General features: G+C 44.3%; 1 protein-coding gene across 1 annotated transcript in view; it reads left to right on the forward strand.

Annotated features, from left to right (window-relative positions):
• Positions 1-5,226: 5,226 nt before the first annotated feature.
• FREM2 (FRAS1 related extracellular matrix 2) overlaps positions 5,227-15,852 on the forward strand; it is a 167,065-nt gene continuing 156,439 nt past the window's right edge. The window contains exons 1-2 of the mRNA XM_007117016.3: positions 5,227-10,636; positions 15,378-15,467. Coding sequence (XP_007117078.2) covers positions 5,458-10,636; positions 15,378-15,467 — 5,269 coding nt within the window. The 5' untranslated portion in view covers positions 5,227-5,457. The remainder of the gene's footprint in view (positions 10,637-15,377; positions 15,468-15,852) is intronic.

Raw genomic sequence — 15,852 nt, forward strand, 5'->3', positions numbered from 1 at the left:
AGCAAAGGCCTATGACGCAGGGGGAAGAGGATGGAGAAAGAGTCAAAGATGCGTAGCGTGTACGAAGTTGAGTAGATGAGCAAAGATTCCACGGGAGAGTGAATATTTGACATCAACCTTAAAGGTTGAATTGGAGCTTAAAAGAGGATACAGACACTGGCTTTGCAGTTGGAGCTAGGACTCTCTTTTCCTCTCCAGCTCGACACCCAGATCTCAACCTCCTTGGTTCAGTCTCCGCACCTACGACAGGAGGAAGTTATGGTATTATAAATGGTCTATAAGGTTCTTGTAGTTCTTAAATTTCTGATAGACTCCCATGGGCAGAGAAGGAGAACATTGCAGGTAAGAAGGAGCGTGGTGGGCTAAAAAGTGAAGGTTAAAAAGGCGAGATGAGCAAAGAACTAGAAGGAAGACAGAAAGCTCAATCCCCCGACAATGTACAGTTTCGCATGAAATATAAAGCAATGGGAAGCCAGAAGAGATTTCAGCAAAATGCTACGATCAAAGGTGAACTGTTTTTTTCTGGAGCGGTGCATAGAATGGCAGATACAACAGTAAGGAGACTGGGACTTGAAGAAAGTTAAAAGAAAAATAATGTTGAACTGAACTAGGATGATGGCAGGCAGGATTGGGAAGAGAGGACAGTTGTGAATGACATTGTGGAGATAGATTCTCTCCAACTTAATGACTCCTGAGAACGAGGGACGTCACGGTCAAGATAACTTGCAGGGCGAACGTCACCCGATAGAAGGTTTATAAATCTGTTTGGTAAGAAAGTTGAAATCGTAGATTCAGAAGATTCAAAAGATTCAGAAAGAGCGAGATGTGGGCATAGTTTGAGGGGGTATTGCTACTGAGGGAGATTGTTTTCTACAAGATAGGAAAAATTAAGCAAGATTTTAACCAAAGATGAAACAACTAGAAAGACTGGAAATCCAAGCAAGAGAGGAAAACTGATAGAACAATTAATAGATATAATTAGGATATATTATTTGTTATAATCACAATCAAATGTTTCACTTTCACTAATAAGATACAAAGAAATAAATTCAGAAGATGAGATGAGGAGAACCAAAGAGAAACTAAGAGTTTGCCATCTTTACTTCATAAAAATTTGGAATATACCTCTATCTATCTATACCTATATATTTTGATATAGAAAGGTATTTGAAAACAATGATCATTTTTCTTTATTTCAACTTTGCATATATGCATATACATAAATACATATACATTTTGTTATTTCATCTTTCCAATAGCTTCATGAGGAAAGTCAAGGCAGTATTTTCACCTTCCTTCTCTCCTCTCCAATCACATTTTTAGAAACAGAGACAGTGACTTGTCCACAGCTCCAAACAAGTGGAAAAGCCAACTTCAAAGGAGGGTTTTCTCACTTCTAGTCCAGTGTTCTTTCTTTTTCCACATAGTAGACCCCCATCTGAACATAGCTTCGTCTGGAAAATCTGGGTATTTATGACACTATTTGTATCACCTTATGATAGATCCATCTTGAAAATTTACCTATCCCCATAATGAATTTTAACTTAGTTTTGTATTGCCAGATTTTAATTTTGATTTTCTTGTTGATTAAAAAATATAGCTACTTAATGATGTTGTTTGTAAGCTGCCCATGTCAATGAATACAAACATTGTCATACAATCGAAAAAGGAACAATCAATTCATTGGCAAAGGGCACAAGCTATGAGTTCTTAGTTTTCTAACCTAGTAGTAGTGACTTATTTTTTATTAACAGAGTCAGTCTTTCTGGCAAGAATGAAAACTATTGCTTCTGAGCACAGAACATAAGGAAGGAAAACGGCGGGTCATCCATAAATTTGCTCTTAGGGCACCAAATACCAAAACCCAGAGGGTTACCAAAGGGGAATTTGTCCACAAAGACTGAGTCCCTTGTTTTATAGTTGAGGAGACTGTGGCTGCAAAACAAAGGGAACTGCTGCAAGTCACATAGTGGGTGTCAGAGCCAAGGCTGGAACCCAGCTCTTGGTCAATCAGCACAGGGCTGTTTACCCCTTCAGCACTGCTCTGAAATCAGTTAAGTTTGGATTTATAGGAAGCCATGGTTTTGAAGCTATCAAATAATAAAATTCTATTGAGAACGATTACAGATTTCTGACATAAAGCTTCGATCACTCATCTGTAAATATTTTTAAGGCGCCTATGAGGCAATAGCTATTGGAGTCTTTTGAGCCAGTAGAGGAACATAACAGATGCGAAATAAACCCTGAAGTGACACTGTAACAATCAAAATGTAACCAGGTGTATCTTTAGCTCCAGTCTTACTTTAGAGTACCAAACCCGTTGTCCGGCTTCTACATGAATACCTTGCCTGCATCTTAAATTCATCACATTACCTCTTTTATTTTAGGGCACAAATTCTCTGGTGCTTAACCTTAGGTCAGAACTCATTTGAGTTTTAGCGATCAATAAATTTAGCTTTAAGTTGATTTGAGGAGACATTCTGGTGTGTTTTTCATAGAGTAAACAAATTTAAGAATTTATTATAGAGGATATTTTCCCCAGAATATATACAGCAATTGTCTAAAAGCTTAAAAAGGTAAGAACTGAAGAATTAAGCTCAGATTTTAAAAAATTACAAGTTTGTCAACTTATTTTATCTCTTGTAATATTGTGAATGTTGGCCATAAAATATCCTTGCTAATTTAAGTATAGAAATATTTTAACACTGAGCTATTTATCTTAATGCGAGATCATTACCACCAATAATATTTGCTTTCAGATGAGAATTTAATATTTCACTATTATATCAACGGTCGTCAATGCAAAATATATTTAAGCAGATGACAGTATGTGTTACCTTCGATGTAATTTTTAAAACCCAAATAACTAAGACATTTACCAAAAAATAATAATAATTCCTAAGAATCATTCCATCACTTCAGTCAAGGCAGGCTAAATTAAAAAGTCAAAAAAGATTATAATTTACTGACTTCCTTAGGCTACTTGAAAATAAATGTGGACCTCTATTCTTCTTCCCTTGAAACAAAATACTGAACTCTGCCCTTCGGGCATATACTGCCATACTTCAGATGCTGATCTTATCATTGCTTGCAAGTCAAACAGAGCTGGACTTTAAAAGGAAGAAAGGAAATGCCTGGAGCCACTGGGAAGCATCAGGGGTCAGGACGATGGTCTCTTTCTGGTCAGAGCATACCCAGAGTCGCAATGCCTGAATAAGGATGACTTGGCTTCCAGCTGACATTTGTCAATCAAGACACATAACCAGAATTTGAAATACAGTATATAAAGAACCATATTCTGAAATTGATGTCCTATTTCACTTGGCATCTTCCCATTTGTTTTATTTGTGAACAGGACATAATAGATGCTTTCCTTGTCACTACAATTTGAATTCTGTATGTAATAATAAATAAGCATACTAAATTAGAAAATAATAATGCCCAAAGCAGATTGGAAATTGATGAAGAGTTGGTTGGGCATTTTCTCATACATTTAAAAGATTGGTCACATCCCTTCTGTGTTCCTGGATGCTCGTTTTGTACTAAATTGTGAAATGTATGTATCAATTGTAAGCGGGAGTTCAAAGTTCCGTAAAAGTACAATATGTATAGAATAAGCTGAAATATATTCAATTAACTAAATGTTATTTGTTTGGATAAGTGGCTCACTTAAAATTAGTCTCTCTCTCCCTCTCGACTCCAAGGGTCAGACACTGCCCAGCGGGCTTCCGGGAGCCGTCTCTGATTATCACTCAGCAATACTTATGCACAGAGGTGATGCTGTGGCCTTGAAAATAGCTCTCAATGCTTCAGGCAGGGATCAAAACCCTAACCTGGAGGAGCTCAGGAGAAAGACACGAAAGTTTTAAAGGGATAAATGCTTCTCACTGCAATGTACCTGCATATGCATCTTATATCTTCCATTTGGACTGAAATGTAAAAGGGAATAACACTGTCTTACACTCCTTTTTTTCCCCCCAAATCTAAAATACCTTTAAGCAGGAAAAGGGCAGGATGACCATTATTTCCATTTTATATTCCAATTAATTATCTGATGTGTATTATTGGAGAGAAAAGAACATGACCCACAATAAAACATTTTGTTCAGGATGGCCAAGACTGCTTAATCTAAAATGGTAGAGTTTTCATTGTGAGGGTTTGGGGGTGGGGGAAAGCAGTTAGAAAACCTTTCGGAAAGGGAATTTACACACTTCTGAAACCCGACAAACACAAGGGGGCAGGCAGAGCTCGAGTCTGACTTGGAAACCTGCTGACTGAGGGTAGCTAAGCTATTTTAGTTCGCCCTCCGGATATTTATCAATTCTCCTGGCAGGCCAAGAAATGTGATTCTGACACGCTGGTCTAGTTAGTACTTGGTCTAATTACTGAGAAGAGAACAGGAACGTCTCTAATGACCACTACCTCAACAGCGGCGCCTTTGGAAGAGCCAGGGGGCTACATACCCTGGAACGTATCCTCTGCTGCGACTCTCTCGATCCCGCTCTGATGGCATTTCTCACACATTCCAAGTGCCCCTTTTTCCTTTTACTCTGAAATTTGGTTGCAAAGGAGGGGCTTGTTAAAATCTCACCAATCCGAGAACTGCAGTCGTTGTAATTTACGAGGAGACAGCGGGGGGCGGGGGCGAGGGGAGGTGCAAACTCCTCTAGACGGGCTTTTAATTCCAGCTTTCCTTCTTATGCGCAAAGGCCCCGGAGTTTCTCCCTAAACTGCTCCGGGTTTTGATTCACACTCAAGCCACGTTGCGTCTAACTTTTTTCCTCTCGGGTTTGTTTGCAAGTTACAGTGAGAAATAAGCGTTCCCTGCGCGGGATCCCATTGAATCGGGGGGATGGGAGCTAAAACGGGGGTATTGCTGGATCGCAGGCAGCTGGAAAAGGGAATCTAGCTCGGCGGCGTGTTCCGGCTCTGGCGCTGCAGAGCCGCAACCCTAGCAGTGCCGAGCGGAGCTATAGCGCCCCCCACTTCCAGGACAACGCGTGGCGCGTTCTATCTCCTCCCCTCCGCGCGGTTTCCCGGCCTCGGGCCCTAGGAGCTGATTGGCAGAAATCGCTACCCAACCCTCGTCTCGGGGCCTCCTCCCGGGACCGACGATTGGCCTCCAGGGAGGACTGGAGTAAGGGGGTGCGAGGGGAGGGATTTCCCTCAAACCTCAGGGTCCCGGGACCTGGGAGGGAGGAGTGCAGCGACTCAGTTCTCCGCTCGACTGAGCCGCGAGCCGCGGAGCTGGAGCGGCCGGGACGGTTTAGCCTCCCCGGCAGCTCCGGGGACCGTGCCGAGCCTCTTTCCCATCCTGGTCCAGCCTCGGCTACAGCAGGAACCCCCGGGCGCCGTGCGGAGCTCCTGGCACTTTCCCGAGGGCTCTCTTACCACCTGCCCCGGACTGGGACTGACTGCGCTCTCAGGGCGACCCGTCCGAGCCCTAACATCCGGACCATGCACGCCGCCCGGACCCCCGGGATCACCGGCCGCGCGCGCCACGCAGCTAACCCCACCGCCTCTCAGCCGTTGCCTCCGCCGCCGCCCCGGCTGGTGCTGCTGTTTTTGCTTCTCCTGTCACTGGTAAGCCGCGTCCGGGCACAGCCCCCTGACCCCGGCCGGGCGTTGCTGTCCCCGGATCTCGCGGGCGTTGCAGGGGTCCCCTCCGAAGAGGCCATAGTGCCGGCGAACCGTGGGCTCCGGGTGCCCTTCGGCCGTGAGGTCTGGCTGGATCCGTTGCAGGACCTGGTGCTGCAGGTGCAGCCGGGGGATCGCTGCGTAGTGACCGTGCTAGACAACGATGCGCTGGCCCAGCGGCCCGGCCGTCTGAGTCCCAAGCGCTTCCCGTGCGACTTCGGCGCTGGAGAGGTGCGCTACTCGCACCTGGGCGCGCGCAGCCCGTCGCGGGATCGGGTCCGGCTGCAGCTCCGCTACGACGCGCCGGGAGGGGCGGCAGTGCTACCCTTGGTGCTGGAGGTGGAGGTGGTCTTCACCCAACTGGAGGTTGTAACTCGGAACTTGCCCCTGGTCGTGGAGGAGCTGCTGGGCACCAGCAATGCCCTGGACGCTCGGACCTTGGAATTCGCCTACCAGCCCGAGGCTGAGGAGTGTCGCGTGGGCATCCTGTCTGGCTTGGGCGCTCTGCCTCGCTACGGGGAACTCCTTCACTACCCGCCAGTCCCGGGACGTGCCAGCGAGAAGGGCATCCAGGAGCCGCTCCTGATGGACTGCAAAGCTTTCCAGGAACTAGGCGTGCGCTACCGCCACACGGCCCCCAGTCGTTCTCCAAACAGGGACTGGGTGCCCATGGTGGTGGAGCTGCGCTCACGAGGGTCTCCTGTGGGCAGCCCCGCTTTGAAACGCGAGCACTTCCAGGTATTGGTGAGAATCCGAGGAGGGGCCGAGAACACTGCACCCAAGCCCAGTTTTGTGGCCATGATGATGATGGAGGTGGACCAGTTTGTACTGACCGCCCTGACGCCAGACATGTTGGCAGCCGAGGATGCTGAGTCTACCCCCGACTTGTTGATCTTCAATCTCACCTCTCCTTTCCAGCCTGGCCAGGGCTACCTGGTGAGCACTGACGACCGCAGTCTGCCCCTCTCCTCCTTCACTCAGAGGGATTTGCACCTCCTGAAGATTGCCTATCAGCCCCCCTCTGAGGACGCCGACCGGGAGCGTCTCTTTGAACTGGAGCTGGAGGTAGTGGACCCAGAAGGAGCAGCTTCAGAGCCTTTTGCCTTCATGGTGGTGGTGAAGCCCATGAACACCCTGGCTCCAGTGGTCACCCGGAACACTGGGCTCATTCTCTACGAGGGCCAGTCTCGGCCCCTCAGCGGCCCTGCAGGCAGTGGACCACAGAACCTGGTCATCAGTGATGAGGATGACCTAGAGGCAGTGCAGTTGGAGGTGGTGGCTGGCCTCCGGCATGGTCACCTCGTCCTTCTGGGTGCCTCAAGTGGCAACTCTGCCCCTAAGACATTTACGGTCGCTGAGCTGGCAGCCGGCCAAGTGGTCTACCACCACGATGACAAAGATGGCTCCCTAAGTGACAACCTCGTGCTTCGAATGACGGATGGAGGACGCAGACACCAGGTGCAGTTCCTGTTCCCTGTCACCTTAGTGCCTGTGGATGACCAGCCACCAGTCCTCAATGCCAACACGGGGCTGACACTGGCAGAGGGTGAGACCGTGCCCATCCTGCCCCAAGCTCTAAGTGCAGCTGACGTGGACTCAGATGACTCGCTGCTGCTTTTTGTGCTGGAGCCGCCCTCCTCCACCACAGGGCACCTGCTTCTCCGTCAAACCCATCCTCCCCGGGAGGAGGAGATGCTGATCGGGGGCCCTTGGAGAAAACAGGGAGCACTCTATGAGAAAACAGTGACGGAGTGGCGGCAGCAAGACATAACGGAGGGGAGGCTTTTCTACAGGCACTCTGGGCCTCACAGTCCTGGGCCAGTAATGGACCAGCTCACATTTCGAGTCCAGGATAACCATGACCCCCCTAACAGGTCTGGGCTACAGAGGTTTGTGATACGCATTCATCCCGTGGATCGCCTCCCTCCAGAGTTGGGCAGCGGCTGTCCGCTTCGGATGGTGGTACAGGAATCCCAGCTCACACCGCTGAGGAAGAAGTGGCTGCACTACACCGACCTGGACACAGACGACCGAGAGCTACGCTACACGGTGACACGGCCCCCAGTGGACACAGACAAAAACCACTCACCAGCCCCACTGGGCACCTTGGTCCTGACTGACAACCCTTCAGTGGTGGTGGTCCATTTTACACAAGCCCAGGTCAACCACCATAAAATTGCTTACAGACCTCCAGATCAAGAACTGGGAGTGGCTGCCCGTGTGGCCCAGTTCCAATTCCAGGTGGAGGACCAAGCTGGGAATGTGGCTCCAGGCACTTTCACCCTTTACTTGCAGCCAGTGGACAACCAGCCACCTGAGATCCTCAACGCTGGCTTCACTATTCAGGAAAAGGGCCACCACATCCTGAGTGAGACTGAGTTGAGCGTGAACGATATAGACACTGATGTGGCCCACATCACTTTCACTCTCACACAGGCACCCAAACATGGCCACATGAGGATGTCTGGACAGATACTGGGTGTAGATGGGGTTTTCCACTTAGAGGACATAAAACAGGGTCGGATTTCCTATGCCCATAATGGGGATGAATCTCTGACTGACAGTTGCTCCTTGGAGGTCAGCGACAGACACCATGTGGTGCCCATCACTCTCAGAGTGAATGTCCGGCCAGTGGATGATGAGGTGCCCATGCTGAGCCTTCCTGCGGGCACTCTGGGGTCCTATCTAGATGTTTTAGAAAACGGGGCTACTGAAATCACCGCCAATGTTATCAAGGGGACCTATGAGGACACTGATGATTTGATGTTGACTTTCCTCTTGGAAGATCCACCCTTATGTGGAGAAATCCTGGTCAATGGAGTTCCAGCAGAGCAGTTCACCCAAAGGGACATCCTGGAGGGCTCAGTCGTTTACGCCCACACTAGCGGGGAGATAGGTCTATTGCCCAAGGGGGACTCTTTCAACCTGAGTCTGTCAGATATGTCTCAAGAATGGAGGATAGGTGGTAATACTATCCAAGGAGTGACCGTGTGGGTGACCATCCTCCCTGTTGACAGCCAGGCCCCAGAAGTTTCTGTAGGTGAACGGTTTATAGTGATGGAAGGTGATAAAAGTGTTATAACCTCAATGCACGTAAGTGCTGAGGATACTGATTCCCTCACTGATGACATCTTGTGCACCATAGTTATTCAGCCTACCTCGGGTTACGTGGAGAACATCTCTCCAGCCCCAGGCTCTGAAAAATCAAGAGCAGGAATTGCCATAAGTGCTTTCACTCTGAAAGATCTCAGGCAGGGTCATATAAACTACGTCCAGAGTGTCCATAAAGGAGTAGAACCGGTGGAAGACAGATTTATATTCCGTTGTTCTGATGGCATTAACCTTTCAGAGAGACATTTTTTCCCCATCATAATCATTCCCACCAATGATGAACAGCCGGAAATATTTATGAGAGAATTTATGGTGATGGAAGGCATGAGTCTGGTGGTCGATACGCCCATCCTCAATGCTGCTGATGCTGATGTTCCCCCAGATGATTTAACTTTCACTATTACCAAGTTTCCTACCCGCGGTCACATCATGAACCAGCTGATAAATGGCACGGTTTTGGTTGAAAGCTTCACCTTGGACCAGATCATAGAGAGCTCCAGCATTATTTATGAGCACGATGACTCTGAGACTCAGGAAGACAGTTTCATGATTAAACTAACAGATGGTAAGCACTCTGTGGAAAAGATGGTCATCATTATGATTATCCCTGTTGATGATGAGACCCCCAGAATGGCCATCAATAATGGACTGGAAATAGAAATTGGGGAAACCAAAATTATCAACAACAAAATATTAATGGCAACTGATTTAGATTCTGAAGACGCAGCCTTGGTTTATATTATTCGTTACGGGCCAGGACATGGCTTATTACAGAGACAGAAACCTGTAGGTGTCTTTGAAAATATCACACTGGGCATGAATTTTACCCAGGATGAAGTGGACAGGAACTTAATTCAGTACGTCCATTTTGGGCAAGAGGGCATTCGGGATCTAATTAAATTTGATGTGACTGATGGAATAAATGCCCTTATAGATCGCTACTTTTATGTGTCTATTGGGAGCCTTGACATTGTCTTCCCTGACGTGATAAGTAAGGGAGTGTCTTTGAAAGAAGGTGGTAAGGTCACCCTCACAACAGACCTACTAAGCACTAGTGACTTGAACAGTCCTGATGAAAACTTAGTTTTTACCATCACCAGGGCTCCCGTGAGAGGTCACTTAGCATGCACGGACCAACCTGGAGTATCCATCACATCTTTCACTCAGCTCCAACTGGCTGGCAACAAAATCTACTACATCCACACAGCTGATGATGAGGTGAAGATGGACAGCTTTGAGTTCCAAGTCACTGACGGACGTAACCCCGTCTTCCGGACGTTCCGTATCTCCATCAGTGATGTGGACAACAAAAAGCCAGTGGTCACCATCCATAACCTGGTTGTCAGCGAAGGAGAAAACAAGCTGATTACTCCCTTTGAACTCACTGTGGAAGATAGAGATACTCCAGACAAACTCTTGAAATTCACTATCACCCAGGTGCCTGTTCATGGTCAACTCCTATTCAACAATACCAGACCCGCCATGATTTTTACCAAGCAAGACTTGAATGAAAACTTAATCAGCTACAGACATGATGGCACCGAGTCAAGTGAAGACAGCTTCTCCTTCACGGTGACTGATGGTTCCCATACAGAGTTCTACGTTTTCCCTGATACAGTATTTGAAACAAGAAGACCCCAAGTGATGAAGATCCAGGTCTTAGCTGTTGACAATAGTGTCCCCCAAATTGCAGTGAACAAAGGGGCTTCTACACTTCGCCCTCTGGCCACAGGCCACTTGGGGTTCATGATCACAAGCAAAGTACTGAAAGTGGAGGACAGAGACAGCTTACGTTTTTCTCTTAGGTTTATTGTGACGGAGGCCCCTCGACATGGATATCTCCTCAACCTGGGCCAAGGCAACCACAGTGTGACTCAGTTTACACAAGGTATGGTTCACTTTTCTTTCTTTAGAATCAAAGGGCACTCCAAGTCTTATTTCTTGGGATATGGCTGTCACTGAGAACTTCGTAAATAGAGCATCAAATTAGAGTCCAAGGGAAGGGAAGGGAAGAGAAGGGAAATGAAGGGGACGTGAAATTACAGGGACTCTCTTTCCCGGGAGAACAGCTCCCTTCTTGCCATACGTCCTACTGCAGTGACCTTTATTAGAAGGAGTATCGTATTTTGAAAATACATGCTAAATTGTCAAAGGAGGATCTCGACTTTGGTGAATTAAATTTAAAGCAGGCTTTCCAGTTCTGCTCTGTTAGCCACACCCGTCCTCTGAGCAGCCTGTTTTATATGCTGCAGACAGTTCATGAAGCATGTTAGCATCTTAGAGAAAGACGTGCTTTCTAAATTCTATATATCCACATTATTATTATCATTATCATCACCCACCATTCAAAAAGAACCTTCCAATTTATATTATTTTGATTGCTTTTTTAGAGGATTTGTTCTAAGTCTGGTATAGTTGTTAGAAACTTTGTAATGAAAATAAGAAGATGTATTTATATTTACTTTGTAGATTTTATAGTTTTTATAAGATTTTATGACTTAGGCTAACACCAGTCCAAAGATGTAAGAGGTTAACACCGATCTAGATTTAGAATGATTATACGTACAAGGCATGCTACAACAATCCACACAAGAAAAGAAAGTATACTTAATGATGTATAAGAAGGCAGTAAGTCCACCACCAAAATATACAACCACTTCATTGTTAAGAACCTGAAGATATGTTAACAAGATTAGTAGTAGAAGGAAGAAATTATTTTCTCATTTCAAACCTCCTCTCTGCCCTGTTTCAAACACAATAACCAATACCGTTGCCTGAAGCATCTGCATCCTTGAGACTAAAGCATTTTTGTAACCGCAGTTTTCTTTGTGTGTGGACAGAATCGGAGACAGGAAGGGCAGGTGACCTGCACAGAGTTACTCAGTGACTAAAGGGAGAAGCCCATTCAATCTGCTGGCTTGGGAGTTAGAGCTCTGTTTTCCAGAATGTGCGACTTTCATTACAAAGAGCTTTGGGTTGCTTTCAGGAAAATCTCACCCTTGTCAGAATGGAAACCAGATGGAGTTAAACCCCAGGGCTTCCCAGGGGGAGTGTTCTTTTCCTGCAGCAGTGTTGTGCTCTTAGATAACAAATGCTTTAATAAACATGGATGTTGCAAAGTGTAGTGTTAAAGTAAACTGCTTCTCTGTTTTAGATGCTGGCAAATAGCCCTACCCTCCAACCTCCCGATTCTTGGCTGAAAGCCTGACTATATCTTAGGGCCTGCAGGGACAGGAAAACTCCAGAGTGCCAAGTGTCATGCCAGACCAGCAGGAAACTTTTGTGTGAAGGCTTTCTGAGGGTAGAGATGCATGCAATCTTAGACTGGTTTATTTTCATGGAAAGTAAAGAGGATGAAAGGAATATGGAAAGGATATTCTTTACAGGATTGAAAATGTTACTTCAAATGACTCCTCTGATGAGAAAATATAACCTGATTTTAGGGATTTTTTTTTTAAAAAGAAGAAGGAAAGTAAGCAAATGATTTAATTTAAATTCTATGGACCAAGTCCAACAGCTCAAAATATTGGAATATTATTTCCTAAATATTGAGCCATAAAATTCTGCTATTTCATTACAGGCTGTTGCTCTATCTGTCACTGACTTGACGTCACCATGATTACTTTTTATAGTCATTTGTAAATATAGAGTAGTTATGAGTTTATTATAAAAAGTGAAGATAAATTTTTAAGATTACATTGTAAAAGAAATCATCGCGTTCCAATAAGAACCCAAATGTTGACTAGGAAAATTGTTGCTATTTAATCACACAGGACTCATTACAACAAGTTGAGGCTGGAGTTTGGTTCATAGGAGTTATTTATGGAGATTAGGTAAGTGAGTAAAAATGGAGAAAGCTCCATTATAGAGCTACCATGGCTGCTCTTGCAGTAGAGGAGGTAAAAGCAGTGACTAAAGGGAGGACTGTACTGTCTTCTTCTTTGTTTTCGTTTTATCATGAAGGGATGAGACGAACTATATTTTGATGGATCTTCAATGCACTGAATTAAGTCCACTTAGCACATATGGCTTGGGAAGGCTATTGCCAAATAAATTGACTAAATGGTCCCTAGGAGAAAAAAAAAATTACTTCTAAAACTTATTAAATTTCACTATGAGGAACAGTAAACAAGGTAGAATTAGACGAATTAAGGAAATTATTTAGTTATTTCAAACTTTGCTCTTTCTCGAGGTGCCCTTCCCTGCTCTCTCCACCCCACATCTAAATCACTTGTCTCAAGTACCTGGATTTTTTTCTCTACAATAAATACATAATAATATCTTGTGGGAGATAATTTAGAAGTCAATTTCAGAAATTTCCTAAAGGTAGCCAGGGTGTGACTACCAGGAATGTTAATGAATTTAGAATTTTAAAAGAAATAAAACATGGAATGATTATGTAGATAAACTGAAATAAATTTGATGCATGTTTAACAATGAGAAGAAAATCTAGTTAATTGTTAGATGTTTACTGAAAGAAAATAACATTTTGGCTCAGGTTTTTTTCTTCCTAATACTTCTGTGCCTTAAGAAGCAAGTGTTTATATGTATATTTGTAGTGTGTTTTGTTATTTTAGAGGTACCTGTAGAATAACAGTGTTATGATCAAAGTCTTTACTCACTTGAGATTTTTTAAAAGCCCCCCTTTTGAACAATGCATTATTAACAGAATTATGAAAAGGGTTGTAGTTTGTTTCATCTAATCAATAGCCTAGGCCTAACTTGGAGAGACAATTTGACACCTGAATGTCTCATAACTGAATTCATGTTCTCATTACTTTAAAAACGAATAGTTCTTAAAAATCAGCCTTGAAGAGGTATTTTATTTCAATGAAACTATCTCCCAAGTACTATAGTTTCTGCTTAGAAAACATTGATACAGGGATTGGATATTGTTGTTGTTGTTTTTCCTATAGTGGAGCCTTTAGATTTTCTTATAGAATTAAAGAAGAAATGGGAACTTTGGACCAAGGTCTTCCCCACATGACCGGAGGATGTTGTCTTTATGCTAAGGACCTATAGTCAGAGCAGAGTTCACTTCATTCCTTAACCGATAATTTAAAGGTTGTAAAAGTTAAGAGTTGTAAGAGAAAACAGGTAAAGAGGAGTGCAGGGGGCTTCACTCCTTACCCCAGCAGAGACATCATCCATTCGAAGGGAGAGATGCAGGTGTGGACCACCAGACCTCCAGGCTCTTTCATTTTAGATTAACAAACATTTGAGCCTTTACTGAATGTAAGATCCTGAGCAAAGGACTTGTGGAAACAAAAAACAGATTGATAAAAGAAATTTTCAATCGTCTACAAAAGGCAGCCATGCAGAAAGAGGCAGAATTTGGGGAGATTACAGTAGAGTTAGAAAAGAAATGCTAAGGGAGAACAACACATCTTGAACTTGCTTCACCTTTAGGTATCTCTATTAACAAGAAGGTACTATTAACTATTAAATCAGATTTTCCCCTCCTCAAGTGTTTGATTGTAAGCAAGTCACCTTCCAAAACTGTGTGAGCCAAGGTAGATCATATGTTTCACACCTGTAAAGTGGAGCTATAGAAATTCATGGAGTAATCTGTTGATTCTAATACTTTGCATCACTTGATACTACTATTTCATAAAATCATTTTCTTATATGTAATGCCTTTAAACTCCATAGCATGAGCTTATGAGAGATCTTAGGAGATGAATAAACCATAGATCACACACGAGACAAATAAATATCACATACTATTGTTGAAGCAATTTTTAGCTATGATCTTGGTTTTATGTAACCTTGGAAATAACTACTTGCTGATTGGCCCAGATCCAATAGAGGTCTACCGTGAGTATCACAGAAAAAAAATGATGTTTGTTTTATTATGTTGTCTGTGTGGCATCATTAAGGACAAAAACTGATAAAATGGATGAATAAATTTTCAAATTGTATTTTAGTCAACACTGAAAACAAACTCTGCCGGTGAATTTGATAGCTAGGCTAGAAAGCATTAGAAAAAGCGTTTCCGAGGCCGAATAACTCTTCACTCTGAATAAAGGTTTCAGCTTTTACTCGATGTTTTCTAAGTTCTCTTTGGCATTGGGTCATGATAGTAATTTCAATCCGTGGGATTTTTTTTTTTAAGATTTTCTTCATTTTTCCTTTCAAAAATTTGGAGAGCTTAAAAACAGCCTGCTATACGACAAGAGGTAAGAAAGGTTAGCCTGAGGTAGAGCTGAGGAACCTCTTTCCTCTTAGGGCCAGTCCTACAGGGAGGCAAAGGGTGTGATTTCAGTAGTGCCAGGAAATCTGCCATGCCTCAAAATATCTCCCTTTCCACCTGTCATGGAGTCTGACATTCCGTATTTAGATAGTCACTCCTTTGGTGCGTGAACATGCGAATACCATTGGGAAGGGCAACACCTTGCTATTATTATAACCTAGCTCTTGCATTCTATCTGTGTAAGGGATCAGATTTCCAAGGGACAGCTGAAATCAAGGGGCTTAGAGATATGAGAAATAGGATAGCACTCTTTCCCTTAGGAGAAGAAGGAGATCTAAACATGGCTCAGAAAAGTAATAGCCAATAGGATTTACCATAAATGATGAGTCACCAGTTTTGCCCTAGTAATTAATCATCTTATTTGGTTATTTTCTAGCTGACATTGATGATATGAAAATATGCTACATCTTGAGAGAAGGGGCTAATGCCACAAGTGACATATTCCATTTTACAGTTGAAGATGGTGGTAAGTATTCACTCTCCTGTTAGTATAACAAGGAGAGTGACTTTTATTCGTTGCTCTTTGACAACTTTATTACAGGGAATCGGTATCAAGTATCAGTTTATGCTCACCTGAATTTGTACTGAGTGAAGTTGGTATTTGCTCATGAAAATCTTACATTTTCAGTCTGACACAATACTACTCTGCAATGATTGCAAATACGTGTTCTAGTTATATTATTCTTGTCTTTTGATTTGTAAAGCACTAAAGAGAAAGATCTGGGGCTTCCCTGGTGGCGCAGTGGTTGCGCGTCCGCCTGCCGATGCAGGGGAGCCGGGTTCGCGCCCCGGTCTGGGAGGATCCCACGTGCCGCGGAGCGGCTGGGCCCGTGAGCCATGGCCGCTGGGCC

Source organism: Physeter macrocephalus, chromosome 13, assembly GCF_002837175.3.
Source record: "Physeter macrocephalus isolate SW-GA chromosome 13, ASM283717v5, whole genome shotgun sequence".
NCBI lineage: Eukaryota > Metazoa > Chordata > Mammalia > Artiodactyla > Physeteridae > Physeter > Physeter macrocephalus.